Below are 20,289 nucleotides of genomic sequence, written 5' to 3' on the forward strand. Positions count from 1 at the left end.
AACTATTTTAAATGAAAATAAATTTAAAAATCCTTGATACGGAGGGGATCAGGTCCATTCAAATAACGCCTATTTTTTATGTAAAATTCGAATTAAGGGCAAAAATTCTCAAATCGCATAGTCGATATCAAAATAAAGTAATCTATTTTAGATGGCCAAATATGTTCTTAATTAGTTTGTAAAGAGATCCGATAACCCCGCTCCTGGTATGGATATTATAGTAAAAAAACTGGAATTTTTCAAAACTTTTTTGGGAATTACGGGATTAGTGGTTATAAATTTCAAAATTTGTTTTTATTTTTCTTTATCTAATAGAAACGTCTATATAACTGTAAAATTTCATTAAAAACTATTAATAAATAAAAAAATTATTTTAGTTTGAAAAATTTGTATCTTTGCAAAAACTCAATAAAAAGCATTTTTTGTCATACTTACCTACACAACCATTTTTTCAAAAACAATGATTAAATGTAAGGATAAAACTGATTATCATAAAATTGTTGAACCTTTTGTCTATTTCTAACAAAATAAAAAAATTATACAGAAATTCCTTCAAAAGAGTTAGATATTAGCATTTGTATGCTAACGGCAGCCATTCACCATAAAAAACGTATGAACATACCCAGGTATGTTGCTGTTGACGTGCGTAAAGCAGTTCTGCTGTTGACATAAAGCTTAAGAAGACAACTTTTATTTCATAAATATAATTCTAAAATGATAAATTCTGCAAGAAATACTAATAAAGTTTCTAAAATTTCCATGAAATACCTACTTTAACTTTTTTATGGATTTTTCTATTAAAATTTTTTCCAACACAGTAGGCTGAGAAATAAATATTTCTGATATGAAAAATATCAGATTTTAGAAAATTTTTCAATAAACATTTTTCATATTTTTTAGTCATGAACGGATGTATGAAGTACGGAAGAATTTAAAAAAAAAATAGAATAAAAATTAATATTTTCTCGGCTGGCGTTTTTTGCCAGAAATTGTTGGCAAATCAGCAAAATTTTTAAAACCAGTTAGCAAATGAACTAACATGTTTGAATTACAAATTTGCTGAACCTAAATAATGCAAATAGTTTGCAAAAAGTCAATTTTCAAAAAAAAAAATAACCAAAATGTCAAAAACTTTAAAAGATGTGGAAACACAAGAAATTGGAAATTCCCGAGATAATAAAATAGCAAGTTCTATATGAGTTTTTATGGAAGACTAGTGGTAAGCACGTTTCTTTCAAATAAAACCGAAAAATCGTTGTTTTGAAATAAAATATTGAGAAATTTATGAAGAAAAATTTTGACATTTTTTGAGGAAAAATATGTTGCTTCAAATCATCCATTTTTTTTTTCTAAAATTGCAAAATTTCTTTCTTATATGGCTGAATAAGAAAAGCTGGAAAACTTTGATGGTTGGTTTGGAAAAATTGTAGGAAAAATCTGGTGAAATTTATTTAAATATATGACGTTAAAGAACATATGATTTGATAGCATTCTAAAAGACAAAATTTTAGATGCTCTATTTCCACAACGTCAAATCACAGAAAGCTTTTAGCAGATTTAATGTGAATGTTAGCGGCTTTAACTGTTAATGTTGTCATACTTATAAATAATGTTAATGACAGCGTATTATTAACATTGTTGATAAATAGAAGTTTTTGTTGATCTAAATGTTTATAAACATGAAGAATGTGGCAAGCAGCCTTTACAGGGCGTTTAATTCAAATTGATAATGCAATTTTTAAATGAAAACTAACTAAAACTAATCACATATTCCTAAATTTATGTCTAAATCCTCTTTATTTGTATTAGAATTCTGGGAAGATCACTTTCAGTGTCGTTATCCGGGCAGCACTAGCACTCCTTACAATAACTACAATCGTACTTGCACCACCACTGAACGTTTGTCTCGCGAAGACACCGATTTTGAGGATCAACTGCAGTTTGTCAGTGATGCTGTCATGGCATTTGCTTATGCTTTAAGGTAAATTAGCTATATAATACATATTACTTAAATATTATACTAAATGTTTAGCATTAGCGAATAATAAATTAATGCTAATATTAAATTAATTTTGTTTTCTATTCCATATCATGCAGAGACATGCATCGTGATTTGTGTGGTGGGCAGCCATCGCTGTGTGATGCCATGAAACCAACAAAAGGAGCTGATTTATTGAAATATTTAAGAAAAGTACAATTTCAAGGTGAGTTCGCTTTCATTCACTTGCCATAACAATCAATTCTATTATTACTTTACAATAGATTTCTAAGGTTTTACATAATTTATAATATAATTAGGGCAAATACATTTAGAAATTATGCAGCTATATAAAAGAAAATGAACGATAGCATTATTTAGCTTAAAAACAAAAATAAATTTTATAATGGAATAAATAGGGAACAAGAAATGAATAAAAATTTAAATATTTTAAAGGAATTTAATTAAAAATTTTGTAAGAAATTAAAATATTACTTAAACATTATTTTATTTAATGTAAAAAATGTTTGAAGGAATTTTTTAAAAAATTTCCAAAAATTATTTGTAAAATTTAAAGAAAAGCATTACAACTTTTCATTATGTAAACTAAGTCATACAAAATATATGTGATGAAAATAGATTTTGAAACCGACATAGGTTGTCATGAATTTATTACTTTCGTTTTGTGTGAATTATTATGAATACTAAATAGCATTCTATTGTTAAAGTAATTTTTACATATCTTTACATTATAAAAACAATGTCAAAAATACAGATTTGCTTAGAAAACTTACTCAGACTTCCATAAACAATTCTTTACATTATGTAAACAATGAAAAAAAAAATTAAAAAAATATTTTTTTTTTTTATTTTTTACATTATGTAAACAATGTAAACTAATGTTTACACATAATGTAAAATAGGTAAAATTTAAAAAATTTTATAAAACACAAAGTATTTGTTTAAAGCAAATGATCAAAAATAAATCTACAATTTTGCATGAAGTAAACAATGTCAAGTAGAATAAAATTTTGGAAAAACTTATATGTAAAATTTGATTAAATTTAATGTATATATAGACTCTGTAAACAATGTAGAAATATGGAATAACTTCTCTCATCAATAACAGCTTTAAATTTATGAATTTTATACAAAAAAGGTAGAAATTTACAATATTCTACATAATGTAAACTATGTAAAGAATAAAATAAAATATTTAGAATCAAGATAATATAATTTAATTGACATTTAATTAAATTTATTTACAATAATTTGATATTTACATTATATAAACAATGCAAAATTTTTGTTTACATTTAGTAAATAATTTAAATATACGAAATTTTACAAAATTTTACAATTTAAAATAAATATTTTTATTTACCAGAATTTATTCAATTAATATATTATTTACGCAATGTAAATAATGTAAAAAATATAAATTTTAATATAAAAATTTAATACAAAAAATAGTAAAAATCATTAAATTATTGTTTTACATTATAAAAACTATGTAAAAGTTATTTTACATATTGTAAATAAATTACAAAGCAAAGTATTTTAAAGTTCTTAAATAAAAAAAACAAAAAGAACATTTTTTACATCATACAAATAATGTAAGCAATTATTTTACATAATGTAAATAAAGCAACATAATGTGATGAAAATAAAAAAAGGATCCATTTTGAAAAAAAGTAAAACAAAATTTTTGATTTTGCAAAAAAAAAATTTGATTTTGAAAAAAAAAATGTCAAATATTTTTTATATTTTTTTTAAATTTTTTTTCTAAATATTGATGAAATACATAACTATCTAAACTATTTGGGACAGATTTTGCTAAGAAAAATAGGTAATAAGTTACATGTATGAGAATAAAACCTGTTTGACCAAAATGTAAAATTTTGACCTTCTCTAACGCAAAGAGTTCTTAACCGATCTTGTTGAAAAATTATGTTTAAATTACTGCAAATTTCCGATCTTGTTGAAAAATTATGTTTAAATTACTGCAAATTTCACCGTGATCGGAAGACATTGATTTCAAAAGTTTGTTCATTTGACATGAAATCCCCCATATATAAATACTTAGTCAAAACATAAAGAAAATCAAAGATTTACAAATTATCCATTAGTTACCTGGTGTAAACAATTCAAAAAACAAGTAAGAAAGTATGGTCGGTCAAGCCCGACCATATAAAAGAGCAAAAACATTTCTCTTTTAAAATTTCAATAATTTATTTTCGTGAATGAATTTCGGAAGAATGCTATGATGGGAGCTATGACTAATTACGGACCGATCGCCATGAAATTATATCATGTTATTTATGTCTACATGAAAGTTATTCGTATTTAATTTTATGTGTATACCAACATTTTTAAGAAATTTATGCTCGTTAAATTGATTTTCGGAAATGGGACTTATATGGGAGCTATGACTAATTAAGAACCGATCGGCATGAAATTTGGTTTTGTTATTTATGTCTATATGAAAGTTATTTGTATTGAATTTTATGTATATACCAACACTTTTAAGAGATTTATACCCGTTAAAGATAATTTCGGAAATGGGCTTTATATGGTAGCTATGACCAATTATGAACCGATTACCATGAAATTAGTTGGTGTGATTCGTGTCTATATTGAAGTTATTTATGTTGAATTTTATGTGTATACCAACATTTTTAGGCGATTTAAGCACGTTAAAGTGATTTTCGATGAGGGTTTTATATGGGAGCTATGACTAATTGTGGACCGATCATAATAAAATTTGGAGACATGAATTTCGTATATATAAAACTTATTTGGAGCAAAGTTTGTGTAGATACCTATATAAATTAAACATTTATGACCGATCAAGTCCAATTTCGAGAGGACAAATAATGGACCGATTTCTGTCAGTTTCAACTGGCTCCGTTTTTAGGCCAAATCAATTATATGTATACAATTTTATCTACATATCTTCAAAATTGCGACCTGTACTCTGCGTACAAGGTTTACATGGACATCCAGCCGACCAACCAGCCAGACGGACGGACGGACATCGTTTAATCGAAAGTGATTCTAAATCGATCCGTATACTTTAAGGTAGGTGTTAGACTAATATTTTTGGGCGTTACAAACATCTGCACAAACGCTTTATACCCTCCCCACTATGGTGGTGTAGGGTATAATAAGAAAGCTTGCTTAAAGTATTACAATTGCTTTAGGTAAATTAATGTATACAAGAAATGAAAAAAATGTTTTACATAATATAAACAATGTAGAGAATTAGAAAATTTGTTAATTTGAACAAAATCATTAAAGTATCTTAAAAATTAAGCAATTCTGAATGATTAATGTAAAAATAAAGAAAATCTAAAACATATTATTTTTTAACTTAATTTATCTTTTTTTCTTTCTTTTCAGGTCTAAGCGGCGATCATTTTCGTTTCGATAGCAATGGCGATGGCCCAGCACGTTACAATATCATCCATTTTAAGCAGTCCAATGAGGGTCAATATCATTGGATTAAAGTGGGCGAATATTATGAGGGAGAGTTGAGATTGAATATGTCTGGTAAGTGGATGTAAAAAAGAAAAATATAAATTATTTACGCAACAATGGGAATAAACATTTCCTAGAAGACTATCAAAACGACTTATCTTTTCGTTGATCTACCACATTTTCGTCGATGACAATATATAAGGACAATGTCACAACCGTATGGTCGATGATAGTAGGTCTAGGGGACATACATTTACACCTTTTAAATACTCAGTGATAGGTCACAGAACTAACTCAAAAGAAAGAGACTTTCACGCATTCAATAAAAAAAGCACAGAGTGTTTATTGTTCAGCGAATTCAGTGTTACTTTGCTATTTCGTTTGTTTGGTCAGAAAATTTAGTCAAAAAGTTCGGTGGTTAGCAAACTAACCACCCCTCCAAAAAAAAAAAAACATTGGAATGATGTGAATTTTTTATATTTTACACAAAAAAGCGTGTCTGAAAGAGTTATCTCCCAAATTTAAAGAAACTCATGTTAAAAATCTAGTCCTGGATTTCTTCTTCATGGACTTCTATCAAACTCAAAAGAGATAAACATAAACCAAACTCAATCACATTTAACCACAATTCAATTCATTGAACCATATTGATATTAAATAAAATTTTTTTCTTATATAAAAATATAAAGTAAATGAGGACATGTAAAAAATATAAAAATATAAAAAACAAATCAAATTGAGAAAAAATTAACTACGATGAATAAATAGCAATAAATAGATTAGAATTTCATGTCATACCCACAATAAATCAACAATTTGTACTGACTCAAACATATGTATCTACAATACATGCGAGTGTAAACTTGTTCATGGATTTTGTATTGAAGCATGATGTTAAAAACAATTTACTAGATTGTAAATAAAGTTGGGCTCTAGGGAATTTTTAGCCACAAGACAATAGGGGAATGTGGGAAAGCGTAGCAGCAGTACAAACTCAATTAGAACAGATGATGACAATGCTAGAAGATTGAATAAAGCGGAGATGAAAAGAGGTATTAAACTGGAAAATTCTTATCAACAAAATACATGCATATAGAGCAAAATATAGACAAATATATAAACATACTTGTAAGTAAAAACACTTGTTTAATATAGAATATTGTCTATAGTACTTACAATATACTCTGGCATAAAAGACAATTTACAATAAATTCTACTAAATGGAAGAAATATAAGAACAGCAAAAACAACCATCACTTACCATACTTACGACAGTATTATTTACTTACTAACACAGATACTTAACAGGATATTGTATCCTTTTATTTTTATTTTTTTTTTGTAATTTACATCAGATTTTATTTTCCAATCTGTTAGCTTTAAACAAAGTTTCATTTATTTCTTTTTTTTGTGATTTATTTTTTTCGTTCTTATTGTTGTTTTGCAGAAGTTCAATTTAAATTGTTGCATCCCAAACCACCTGAGTCCGTGTGCAGTTTGCCTTGTGAACGTGGTCAGGCTAAAAAATATGTGGAGGGTGAAAGCTGCTGTTGGCATTGTTTCAATTGTTCAACTTATCAAGTAAGTAATCAGTTGTTTATATTTTCAATCTTACAATCAGAAACACAGACATTCTACAGATACAAATTGATGCCGCACATACCACTAAGTATTTCATTTAATTTTAGTCTTCGCTCAACCGCAACTGTGCGGCAATGTGTATTAAATGGTTTTATAAGACTAAATACTCGTACTTAGTAGAATTTCACTATAATTTCACACCAATAAACTGAGTGATTTATAGATGGCATTGCTAGTAAGTAGTTTACTGTTGGCTGTTAGTTTTAAATGTGGGTGGAAAATTCATTTCATTTGATTTTAATGCTCAACTTGACAGTGATTTGAGTAACTTATTGTAGATTTATTAAATTAATGAGATTTTTGGAGTTCAACATGCAACTTAATAGTTTATATATGAGTGTGAAATTTTTAATTTGGCATAGGGGAAATTAAATACTTCAATCAAGATAGTCTGAAATTTGACACCATTTTGAAACCCCTTGATAGGTTTATGATCAAATATTAAGGAACGTTTCTATAAGTTTTAGTTACTCTTTTATGAAAACATTGAAATAAAAAAAATAAGATATTAGGTCGGAAAATTAGTTAAGAATATTGGTATTTAAATCATAAACATTAAACATTAACTTCAAAAATAGAACTTAAACCTCATCTCCCCCTTGTGTGGAAAAACACACAAAATTAATCTTTTTATTTCATGTCAAGTGAACCAACTTTTGAAATTGATGTCTTCCGATTGGGATGAAATTTGCAAGTTTAGTCCTATTGAATAGTAATTCAGACAAAATTTTTCAACAACATCGGTATAGAACTCTCTGAGTTAGAGGGGGTCAAAATTTGGCCTTTTGGCCAAACAGGTTTTTATCTTATCCATATAACTTTTTTTACTTATTGCTCTTAGCAAAATGTATCCCAAATAGTTTAGATAGCTATTTATTCAATTTTTCGAAAAAAAAAAAAATAAAAAAAATCACAAATTTTTTTGTATTTTTTTCAAAAAGAACCCTTTTTTCTCACAAACAAAGCTTTGCTATTTTCCTTGAAGACCTATTTGGTCACTTAGTGGGATGAGAGTTGGATATCTTTCAAAATAAATGTTTTGTAACTCAAAACATAAAACTTTTTATTTTTTTTTTTGGAAAATCAAAAATTTTGTTGACTTTTTTCAAAACCTTTTTTTTTTCTTTTATTTTTTTTGCTCAAAAAAAAGCTTATTTCTTTTCCTTAAAGACTTTTTTGTCGCTTTGAGGAATATGAGTGGGATATCTATCAAAATAAATATTTTGTAACTCCAAATATACAATTTCTGACTTTTTTCAAAAATCGAACTTTTTTTCAAAATGGGACCTTTTTAATATTTTTGTTTGCTCATAAGAAAAAATAGTTACATTCCTTTAAGAGGTTTTTGGTCGCTTATCTTGTATTAATCTTATATACCCTCCACCAAATTATACTTTAAAATATTTTTAGGTAAACAAAATTTCAATTTTTTTTACGAAATTATTTTTTATTTTTTTTTTTAAATTTTTTTAGAAAAACAATATATGAAAAAAATGTTTGATGAAAAAAATTCGGGTTAAAAAATATTTTTCCGCATTAGACCCATTTTAGGTCCAACTTACTATAGAAAAATAGAAATTACAAACGGAATGACAAACCCTTGCCACTCATGGTGAAGGGTATACAAATATCTAAGCGATGCACAGTGGTTTAAAAACTTTTTTTGGAAATAATTCGGAATCTTGGGAACTATTGGAAATATTCCTACGAAATTTCACATGGTTTGAGCTGAGATATTTTTGAGTTGACTTACGTTTGTTCAGCTTCCTAGCGTGAATGGGGGCCAGTACGTAGCCCCTCAAATTTTGTCACCTCGGGTCAAAAAAATCTCCAAAAATTCATTTATGATCCGAATGAGCTGAAATTTTGAATATAAATAGTCCTTGAGAAGATCTACAAAATACGCTTACAAGTGTAGGTTATCTCTAGTAGTTGAAGAGATATTCAGGTTGATTGATTTATTTTTTTTAATTTTGCTCATTCGGATCAAAAATGGTTTTTGTCGATTTTTTTAAAAAATTTGAGACCCGAGGTGACCAACTTTGATGGGCTACGTACTGGCCCCTTTTCGCGCAAGGAAGCTGAACAAACGTAAATCAACTCGAAAATACATACTTCAACTAGAAAATACATACCTTGTGTGGAAAACCACAAGTTATATATTAAACAAAAGTTATATATTTAACAAAAAAATTGTAAGGCAATGTTCATAAAATTTCTCTGCCGCATCAATTTAGCTCAGAAAACATATTCATTTATTCAAAAATATATTTTATATCGAGATATTTAAAAACTGACGTTACTTATCCTTGTGTGTGGTTTTCCACACATAAGTAATTTCTATATATTTTGCACTTAGAACAGCAGTTTTTCTCGTCAAATTTACTGTTTCTACCAATAGTTAGATTATTGTGACGTTATTTACCCTAGTGTGTGGTTTTACACACATGTATATTTTCTATGTTTTTTGCACTAACAACTGCAGCTTTTGTCGTCAAATATACTGTTTTTGTATAAAAAAATGGATTATTGTAATGTGACTTACCCTAGTGTGTGGTTTTCCACGCATATATATGTATTTTGCATTAAGAGCTGCAGTTTTTGTCATCAAATTTACTGTTTATACCAAAAATTTTATTATTAAAGACGTTACTTAGAGTGGTGTGTGGTTTTTCACACATATGTAATGCAAAATTTACGGTTTCTACCAAAAATTGGATTATTGTGATCTTACTTAACCTGGTGTGTTGTTTTTCACACGTATGTAATTTCTATGTATTTTGCAATTATAAATGCATTTTTTGTCGAATTTACTCTTTCAACCAAAAATGTGTGTGTGGTTTTCCACACATATGTATTTTGCACCAAGAACTGTAGTATTTGTCATCAAATGCTAGATTCATGCATTTATTGATATCAACATCAAAGTGTTTATAGTAGGGCAGGTCAATAAGTCCATGTCTTTTTGAAGAAAGCTCTGATTTTGGAAAAAAAAATAATTTTATGTTTCAACATAATCGCCTGTGAGCTCCATACACTTTGTCCAATATTTCTACAACTTTTTTATCCCTCAAAACACAAGATTTGTGGAGGTGATCTGGAGTCAAATCTCTTTCCGCTTAGCCATTTCTTCAGGTTTGGAAACAAGATCTAGTCACTCGGGGCTAAATCTGGAGCAATTCATGGATATTTTCCATGCGTGCACTCTGCACATGACTGATAAATTGATGAATGGGTTTTATGAAATCTCTACCGTCTTCAGAAAATTTATTACAATCAACAAACGAACATTGCTATATTGACTTCTCTATCAGTGAGGATCTATATTAATGAAAATTTTGGAAATTACAAATGAAAAACATGTTTATTTAAAAGCATTGAAATGTTTCTTCGAAATAAAATTTTAAATGTATTTCATTTATTGTAAAACAAAAATTTACAACATTTTTGCTTCGCTCAGTTTAGCCAGTAAAAGAGAACCTTCTTTTAATATTAAAATCTAGTTAGAAACAAAAGCCTACATTCCAATAAATTCCTATTTCATAGTTTTACATTGCATACTTACAATCGAACTATGAAAAAATGTATGACCTTTTTTTCTGGTCTCCACTACAAACTGGTCATTTTATCTTAGAACGAACCCAAAATGGCCAAACATAAGCTAGCACTAGAGCTATCAATTGCAATTTGTCAAAAGTACTTGTAAACTGTAACCTAAGAAACTATTCAAGGAGTTTTTTGTATTTTTCTTTTTGTTGATTCTTGGAATTTTATAGTGGCTAAATGTTGAATGGCTGTGTGAGATAGAATGAAAGTTGAATACAAAACTATTATTGCTACATGAGTTAACAATATCAAGACCATTAACTTTTAAATATAGTACTGGCAATATTTTTTTTTTTAACTGTTTCCTTTATACTTTATAAACATGTTGAGTTGGGGGTGTTTGATTGAGAAGAACACCATTTAGTAAAGAAGACATTTATTTACTTAGCTTGATGTTTTAGTTTAAAATTAAAATAATAAATCAAATCACCTCCTCTTGAGATGACTATGCCCTCAAATTGATCGAGCAGATTGTTCAATGTGTCTTGAGCTATGTGGCATGTAGATCCATCCTGTTGAAAACACATTCAGGCCAAAGGATTGGTATTCATCGATCTAAGTCGTTCTCAAAAAACTAGTGACCTTTAGGGATGTATTCGACACCCTTGGATCTCATGTGGATTGATATCGTCCCAAATTCGACAGAAGTGTGTCTGATCGAGCTAAGCGTGCGGAATGTTGAATAAAAAGAACAGCCATTTTGATAAACAATTTTGTCATGGTGATTTGCCAAAACAAACTAAATAAATGAGAGCCAAGTTGACAGATATAGCCCTTAGCAACTGCCAAAGTTCGGTGGTCCCTATAGAAATACCCTTTACTTTTGAGCAAAATTCCTAAAAACAATTTGTAATGGAAAATCTACATTTATCTTTAAAAGGCAATGGTGTATCATTTCCCTTTTCAATAGTTTTTATTATTTGCTTTATTTATATATTTCTTTTTACTTATTTTTCCACTTATTCTGTCATCTTTGTTCCTTACAGATACGCCATCCATTAGATGAGACGCAGTGTATTAAGTGTGAATTGGGTACTTTGCCAGATGCGACAAAACAATTCTGCCAAACTATACCTGAAGTGTATTTACGTCCCGAGTCAGCTTGGGCCATTGGTGCCATGTCTTTTAGTGCCACCGGTATACTGGTGACTTTATTTATTGTTGGTGTCTTTGTAAGGTAAGTGGAATGCAACAGCAAGAGAACTTAAAAAAAAAATCTAGCATCAAATTGCCTGTAGTTTTTTAAAGTACCAAGAGGTACTTGCACGTGTTGTAGTTATATGATCATGGTCAAGTGGGGATTGTATGACTACGAAGAAGAGGTTTCTGTGGAAATAGTTTTATTCTTTTATTTTGTTCTTTATATATAGTTTTATTAAGATAAGAGATGAAATGCTAAAGATGCTAAAGTCTTTGCTTTATTTTATTCTATTCAATTTTGTTTAGTTTTTGTATGTACTTTTAAATATAAAGTTTAGCTTTTTACGACGTTTAATATACAACATGTTGAAAAGTTCTGGGTAACTTGATTTTTTTTAAGAAATTGAAATTCGAGATTTTTAGCTTGAACTTATTGGCTACCAATATCAAGGTTAAGAATTTTTTGTTTCAAGTGGTTTTGTATTATTTTCTTTTTTTTGTAAAATATAATATAACACAAAAAGTAATATTATTTGTTTTGTATTTTATAATTTATTTAAAAAAGTTTTCTAAAACAATAGTAGCAAACCATGTTTTTGAAAACTTCGTTGAGATATTAAATTTAAACATTTATTGCTGAATGCATAGAATAAACACATAGAACGGAAGAAGAGAGTAATATATATGGAAAAATTACTCTCTTTTCACACATACAGGTGATACAACAACAAAATACATGCAATACATTCTCATGAATTAGGTTTTTGACAACAGACTTAGGTTTTTGGCTCTCAGTTACCTATCTAGTTGTTGTCTATGGCTCAATGCATATGATTACACTGTCCAACAGTATTTTTAGAACAGAATAGATACCCTATAATTCTGAAAGGTCCTATTGAGTAGATAATTTTTGTAGAATAAACTCATAGTCCAGCTGTTCAGAGTTTTTCTTTACAGGGGGTCAAAATTTTAATTTTTTTGATCGTTATACTAAATGCAAAAAAATGTAGTCAGTTAATGTCTGAGAGAATTTTCATTGTCAGATTTACATTGTGGAATTTTATGGGGATAATTTTTGTGGAAGATGTTTTATTTTGGGTTTGTTAAAATGACATTCTCAAGTAATATATTCGTATAACCTTGGTTACTACCAGTGTTGCCAGTTTAGCCTTTTTGAGGCTAAATTTAGCCTTTTTATTTACTCTTTAGCCTCGAAATTTTGGTTTTAGCTTCGTGGCTTTTTTCTAGCCTTTTCTTAATTTCAAAATGCCTTTTTTGAAATTAAAAAAGGCTAAAAATTTCGAGACTAAAGTGTAAATAAAAAGGCTAAATTTATATTTGTGAACCATTTTCATTTTAATTCATTACTGATTTTCATTTAGCTTTTCAACATACTCAAGAATTGTGCAGTATCAGTGTTGCCAATTTAGCCCTTTTTGGGCTAAATTTAGCTTTTTTTGGGCTAAATTTAGCCCTTTTCAATCTTGTTTAGCCACAAAAAAATTAATTTAGCCTTTTTTATTTTCATTTAGCCATATATATTTACTCTAATGAAAATTATATATTTACTCTAATGATCTGAAATTTTTACTGTTGAAAATTAGTAAAATCAGTTCAAAAAAATTGGCAGGGATATTATGTCAAAAATTAACTAAAAATGTTGAACCAGTAAACAATTTAAGCACATACAAATGGTTGGACCTTCCATACATTAAAAACATGCCATAACTAATATAGAGAAAATGTACGTTATTTAAATAAAAATTGTTAATAAATGTATTAATGTTTTACGAGCGAGTCCGGGCGTTTATAAAATCATATATAGGGTTAAAGAGAATACTTTTAACTTTATCTGGGCGATGTATTGAAGTAAATATAGTACTTTAACAAATATTTTATAACACATGACATGTAGTATACCGTTTTCAAAGACTACAATCCAAACAATTTAGAAAGAAAAATTCAGTTCATTATCGATAATAATTTAGGTATGATCATTTGTATCTGATCAAATATAGAAAATTAACTTTTTCCAAATTTAAATTAAATATTTATGTTTACATATTTTGGCTACCTTAGTTTTGATATGTTTACTAACTAATGGCAAAATTTATGTGTTTGCCAATGAAAATCATTTCTGTCCGGCGACGTGTATAATTTTTAGAATATTTTTTTCTGCATTACATGAGAGGCATATTTGCCATATATTCACTTATCAAAATATTCTCCATCGAAGTTATCACAAAGGATTACTTTATACATAATTTGTCTTTCATATTAATAAATTTGCATAGGAGCATTTTGCAGGCCAGGTGATAAATACGAGGCTTTAAAAACATCGGCATATGATATACGTGTGGCCCCATATTTTAAAGTTAAGGATCAACATACAGGAATAAATATTCTTATTTTCTTGAATTTGAACGTGTGTTATATTCATAAATTTTTGTTTGTCTATTCGGCATAGCCAAATGTAACATTCTAAGTTCTTTTTTGTGTCAAATGTATGTATTTTTTTAATTTAAAATTTTAGCCCTTTTTTAGCCTTTTTTTTCTAAGTATTTAGCCCTTTTTGCTCACCATGAATTGGCAACACTGTGCAGTATTAAAAGAACAAATAATAATTGCCAATATCAAGTGGTTCAAAATGAAATAGAGTATTTTATATCTGAAAGCTTAAATGTCTAGCAAATTCTCTTTCAAGACAAAATTGTTATTACACATTATATTCATCATTATATAATGGACAAGAGCCCCACAAACTCTTGAAGGCTTGTGATATTCGATGCGATCAATAGCCGTTAAACGTCTTGTGGATCTATGCTTCGAGTTAAAACCCATTTTGTTTTAATTTCGTCGTTTTTGTTTTAATTTTCGTTAAAACCAGTATTGCACAAAGTACAAAAAGTAAATAAATCATTTGCTGTTTTCTGATTTAAAATTCAAGGAACTTGATCCATTATCGTCGCCAATTGAAAATTGTTTAATGATTTTGACACATTTTTCATACTAGTTTGATGAATGAGAGATAAAATAAAGAACGTTTTAATTAGTGAAGATTATGACAAAAATAATACGACAAATTAAACTAATTGAGCAATTGCGACAAAGATTACCATATGAAAACTCTACGCAAAATCAATTTTTTTTCCCGTTGATAATAAAGTGTAAAACCAAAAAAATATATTATGTCATATTGATAGTGAAAAATTAAAGTGCTAATAAAATTACGAAGCTTAAGGCTCAGGGGCAGAATATATTAAACTACAAATGGACAAATATAGAACCAACAATGTCCATTTTCTGACATGGTTAATCTAGTATTTAACTTTTTAGTACTTCCTTTAAGTAAAGCAGATGAATTTTATGAACATATTTTCTAATTTTTTATTTAAAAATAAATATAAACCAAAATTCTTAATTTATAATATTTTAGCTTTTTTTTTGGCTTTTTTTCTAAAGCAGTTTAGCTTTTTCTGGCCTTTTTTTGAAGCCAATATAGCTTCTTTTTTCGCCAGCTCCTGGCAACACTGGTTACTACTATGTATTACTACGTATGAGTTATATTTCAATTCATATAAAAATATTAATATTAATCATACGTACTGTATGTTGTTGAATTTTTATAATAGCACTGTCCGACAAATTGAGACTTTTTGATTGGAAGAGAATAGTGACCCTATAATTCCGAAAGGACATGTTGAGTAGATAATTTTTGTAGAATAAACTTATAGTCCAGCTGGTCTGAGTTTTTTCTTACAGTGGGTCAACATTTTTAATTTTTTGATCGAAGCATTATACTAAATGAAAAAAAATTATTTAATGTCTGAGAGAATTCTTATTGTCAGAGTTTTATTGTGGAATTTTATGGGGAACATTTTTGTGGAATATATTAACCTTCCAGCTCCTCTCTTTAGGGGTCAATTTGAGCATTTTTTCAAGAAAATCAAAAATAACCCTTTCAAAAAGAATATTTAAGGATTAAAATATTCAACGAAAATTTTTGCCGGAAAATTTCAATGGGGGTAAACAAATATACCAAAGTTGTAAATAAAACTCTTTACGCTTAATTAATTTTTAAACAAGTAAGAAAGTATGATCGGTCAAGCCCGACCATATAATACCGTACACTAAGTAAAAGAGCAAAAACAGTTTTCTTTTAAAATTTCAATAATTTATATTTTTGAGTGATTTTCTGAAGTGGGCCTTATATGGGGGCTATGACCAATTATGGACCGATCACCATGAAATTAGGTCGTGTGATTTATGTCTAAATTAAAGTTAACTATGTTGAATTTTGTGTGTTTTTTTGATCGAAGGGAGCATTATACTAACTAAAAAAAATGTAGTAAGTTAATGTCTGAGAGAATTTTCTTTGCCATACTTATATTGTGGAATTTTATGGGGATAATTTTTGTGGAAGATCTTAAATCTAGCTCCTCTCTTTAGGGGTCAATTTGACACTTTTTTTAAGAAAATAAAAAAAGTTCTTTCAAAAAGGACATTTAAGGATTAAAAAATTCTACATGTTTGAGGGAAAATTTCAGTGCAGGTCGCCAAAGATATTAAAGTTGTCAACAAAGCTCTTTAAGCTTAATTAGCAAAATTAAACGCCACCTTAATTTTCACATTTTGTTTAAAAGTCGCAAAAAATCCATTTATAATTCGAATGAGTTGAAATTTAAAATATAAATAGTCCCTGAGAAGATCTTCAAAAACCTTGTATAAATATGTAAGTTATATCTTTAAGTTCAAGAGATATTTAGATTTAATTTTTTATTTTGTTCCATTTTTTTGGGTTTTTTGATATGGCTGGTCGATTTTTTTTAAATATCAAAATTCCGAATAAAATAAAAACAACTTGCTAAAATTTATCTTGTCTCCATAAAAATTAACACTCATCCAAAGTTAGAAACATATAAAAAAAAAAACGTATTTTTAATGTTTTTACCCAAAAAAAAGTATATGAAAAAACGTTAAAATTTTTGAAAGTTGGCTTGGTTTGTGGAGCTTCTACAGATTAGATATAAGCTTGCTATATAAGTATTTGGCATTGCTGAAAATCTTAGGACTTAGAGATTAATAGTTTTGTAAAATGAAAAACAAATATGAAATTTTCGGACGTTTTATCCCAAAAAGAAATATATGAAAAAACGTTAAAATTTTTGAAAGGGGGCTAGGTTTGTGGCACTTCTGCAGATTAAGTATAAACTTTTAATATAAGTATGTAGTACTGGTAAAAACCCTAGGACCTGGAGATTAATAATTTATTAAAATGAAGAAATTTTATGAATATTTCGGATGTTATTTACCTTAGAAACTAAAAATTATGATATAGTGATTTTCTTTGAAGAAAAATATAAAATTTTAATTAATGTAAAATTTGAACGGTAAAAGATATTATAAAAAAATTTAAAACTAATATAGACAGAAAATTTGTTAAATAAATTACATTATACTTATTGCCATTTTTTGTGTCTAAATACCGATATTCCTTTAACGAGGAAAATGTGTTCCAAAAACTGAGTTTTTTAGAAAAGTGCCCACTGTGCTGTTATTTACCGTGCGATAAAAATATAACTTTGTTTGTGTTTAACCAACCTATAGGCTCATATAAATGTGAAGCTTTTTCTAGAAACGATGCTCTATGTTTGTAGAATTTTTTATTCAAACCTAATTTTTTTAAAAAAAATTGTCAAATTATTGATTGATCTGGGGGGAGCTCATGTCCAAGTAATTGATCCAAATTTTACTTAACACGCTTTTGCATTAAGTTCTCCTTCTGGATAATATTTGAATTGTTTATAGTCCGGAAGAAATTTTTATTCTATAAAAGGAAAACTATAGTGACTTTTTTGGGAAAAAAGTTAAAAAATACGGCCATTTTTACATGTTCCAATTTTGGATGAGTGTAAATTTGTATAGAGATGAGATAATTATTAGCAAGTAGTTCATATTTTTTTAGGCATTTTATCACAAATATAGCTGATGTTCTAAAAATAAAATTTCAATCAATCATGGCCAACCTAAAAAAAACAAAAAATAGCAAAATAAAAAAAACAAACCTTAATATCTCTTGAACTGAAAGATCAAACTTACATAAGGCTTTTTGTAGATCTTCTCAAGGCCTATTTATATTTTAAATTTCAGCTTATTCGAATCATACATAGATTTTTGGCGATTTTTATACCCTACACCACCATAGTGGGGAGGGTATTATGCGTTTGTGCAGATGTTTGTAACGACCAAAAATATTTGTCTAATACCCACCTTAAAGTATACCGATCATTAGAATCATTAGATCATCAGAATCACTTTCCGAGTTGACTAAACGATGTCCGTCCGTCCGTCTGGTCGGCTGGCTGGCTGTCCATGTAAACTTTGTGCGCAGAGTACAGGTCGCAATTTTGAAGATGTTTCGATGCAATTTGGTACATGATATTTTTTCTGCTCAAGGACCAAGCCTATTGAAACTGGCTGAAATCGATCCATTATTTCACCTAGTCCCCATACAAATGTCCTCCCGAAATTGGTCTTTATCGGTCATAAATGTTTAGTTTATATATGTATCTCCACAAAATCCGCTCCAAATAAGTTTTATATACACAAAATTCATTTCACCAAATTTTGTTACGATCGGTCAATAATTAGTCCTAGCTCCCATATAGACCCGCTTCCGAAAATCACTTTAACGTGCATAAGTCGCTTAAAAACGTTAGTATACACACAAAATTCAACATAGTTAACTTTAATTTAGACATTAATCACACGACCTAATTTCATGGTGATCGGTCCATAATTGGTCATAGCCCCCATATAAGGCCCACTTCCGAAAATCACTCAAAAATATAAATTATTGAAATTTTAAAAGAAAACTGTTTTTGCTCTTTTACTTAGTGTAGGGTATTATATGGTCGGGCTTGACCGATTTACAACTTTGTTATATTTGACCCCCATTAAAATTTTCCGGCAAAAATTTTCGTTGAATATTTTAATCCTTAAATGTCCTTTTTAAAAGGACTTTTTTTGATTTTCTTGAAAAATGGTCAAATTGACCCCTAAAGAGAGGAGCTAGCAGGTTAAGATATTCCACAAAAATATTCCCCATAAAATTCCACAATATTATTCCGACAAAAAGAATTCCGTCAGACATTAACATACTAATTTTTTTTCATTTAGTATAATGCTCGCTTCAATCAAAAAATTAAAAATTTTGACGCACTGTAAAATAAAAACTCAGACCAGCTGGACTATAAGTTTATTCTACAAAAAAGATCTACTCATTATGACCTTTCAGAATTATAGGGTCTTTATGCTGTTTCAATCAAAAAGTCTCAGTTTGTTGGACAGTGTTATTATAAAATTCTACAACATACAGTACGTATGATTAATATTAATTTTTTTATATGAATTGAAATATAACTCATACGTAGAAATACATAGTAGTAACCAAGGTTATACGAACATATTACTTGAGAATGTCATTTTAACAAACCCTTGCAAAAAAAAAAATCAAAAAACAAAACATCACTTTACAATATTTACTCTATTTCAAAGCAAATCCCTAAGTCTTTGTTTTTAAATCTTTTAATCTAAAGTAAAATAAATGTATACACACACATTTAAAATAAGGTCATAGTTTAACCCTAAAGTTTATATGAATATAAATACATTCATACTTAAGTATATGAGGGAAAAATAAATAAATTTTTATTATAATTTCATTTGCACTTATAATGTTTCTCATATTTTACAATTTTGTTCTATGTTTTTTTTTTCATTTTCTTCCTTACACACATGGTATTTGGAAAAACCCCTTATTTTCAAACAGACACAATGATACACCAATCGTACGTGCATCCGGCCGAGAACTGAGTTACATTTTACTGGCTGGTATTTTAATGTGTTATGCGGTTACCTTTGCTCTGGTCTTAAAGCCCACAAATATTGTGTGTGCCATACAAAGGTAAGTTTTTTTAGATTTTTGTTTAATTTTTCTTTATTTTTTTTTGTTAAGTGAAACTATATATTTAAAAAAAAAGTTGTTTAAATGTTGAAAAACACCAAACCAGCTGTATTTGCCATTGTTATTACTTTATTATAATATTTTTCTGTATAAGGTTTCTTTATATCATTTGTATGTTTTAAAATGTTTACCTGGGTTTTCCGTGGTTGCAGTTGTTTACATTTCCAAGAATCATATATACAGTATTTTACTAATATATTTTAAATGTCAGCATTTTATAGGTGGTTAAAAAAAATGTGCAAATAGTTATTGCCAAATAAGCAAAAAAGAATGAAAAGGGAAAAATGCCATTAATGTTTTCAAATGGAATGGATAAACGAGATAAACTAATATTTACTGTTGGCAGCTAACAGAGTGTTTATTGATTTTAGTTTAAAAAAAATATTAAGAGGGTTAAACCTTGAAATGCAGTTTAATT

At 28.1% G+C, this 20,289-nt stretch overlaps 1 protein-coding gene across 1 annotated transcript in view; it reads left to right on the forward strand.

Annotated features, from left to right (window-relative positions):
• The window catches only part of LOC135959843 (metabotropic glutamate receptor 2-like), an 80,642-nt gene that overhangs the window by 49,100 nt on the left and 11,253 nt on the right, over nt 1-20,289 (forward strand). Inside the window, exons 7-12 of the mRNA XM_065510938.1 lie at nt 1,810-1,981; nt 2,098-2,204; nt 5,381-5,530; nt 6,906-7,039; nt 11,692-11,882; nt 19,677-19,811. Coding sequence (XP_065367010.1) covers nt 1,810-1,981; nt 2,098-2,204; nt 5,381-5,530; nt 6,906-7,039; nt 11,692-11,882; nt 19,677-19,811 — 889 coding nt within the window. The remainder of the gene's footprint in view (nt 1-1,809; nt 1,982-2,097; nt 2,205-5,380; nt 5,531-6,905; nt 7,040-11,691; nt 11,883-19,676; nt 19,812-20,289) is intronic.

The sequence above is a fragment of the Calliphora vicina genome, chromosome 5 (assembly GCF_958450345.1).
Source record: "Calliphora vicina chromosome 5, idCalVici1.1, whole genome shotgun sequence".
Classification (NCBI taxonomy): Eukaryota; Metazoa; Arthropoda; class Insecta; order Diptera; family Calliphoridae; genus Calliphora; species Calliphora vicina.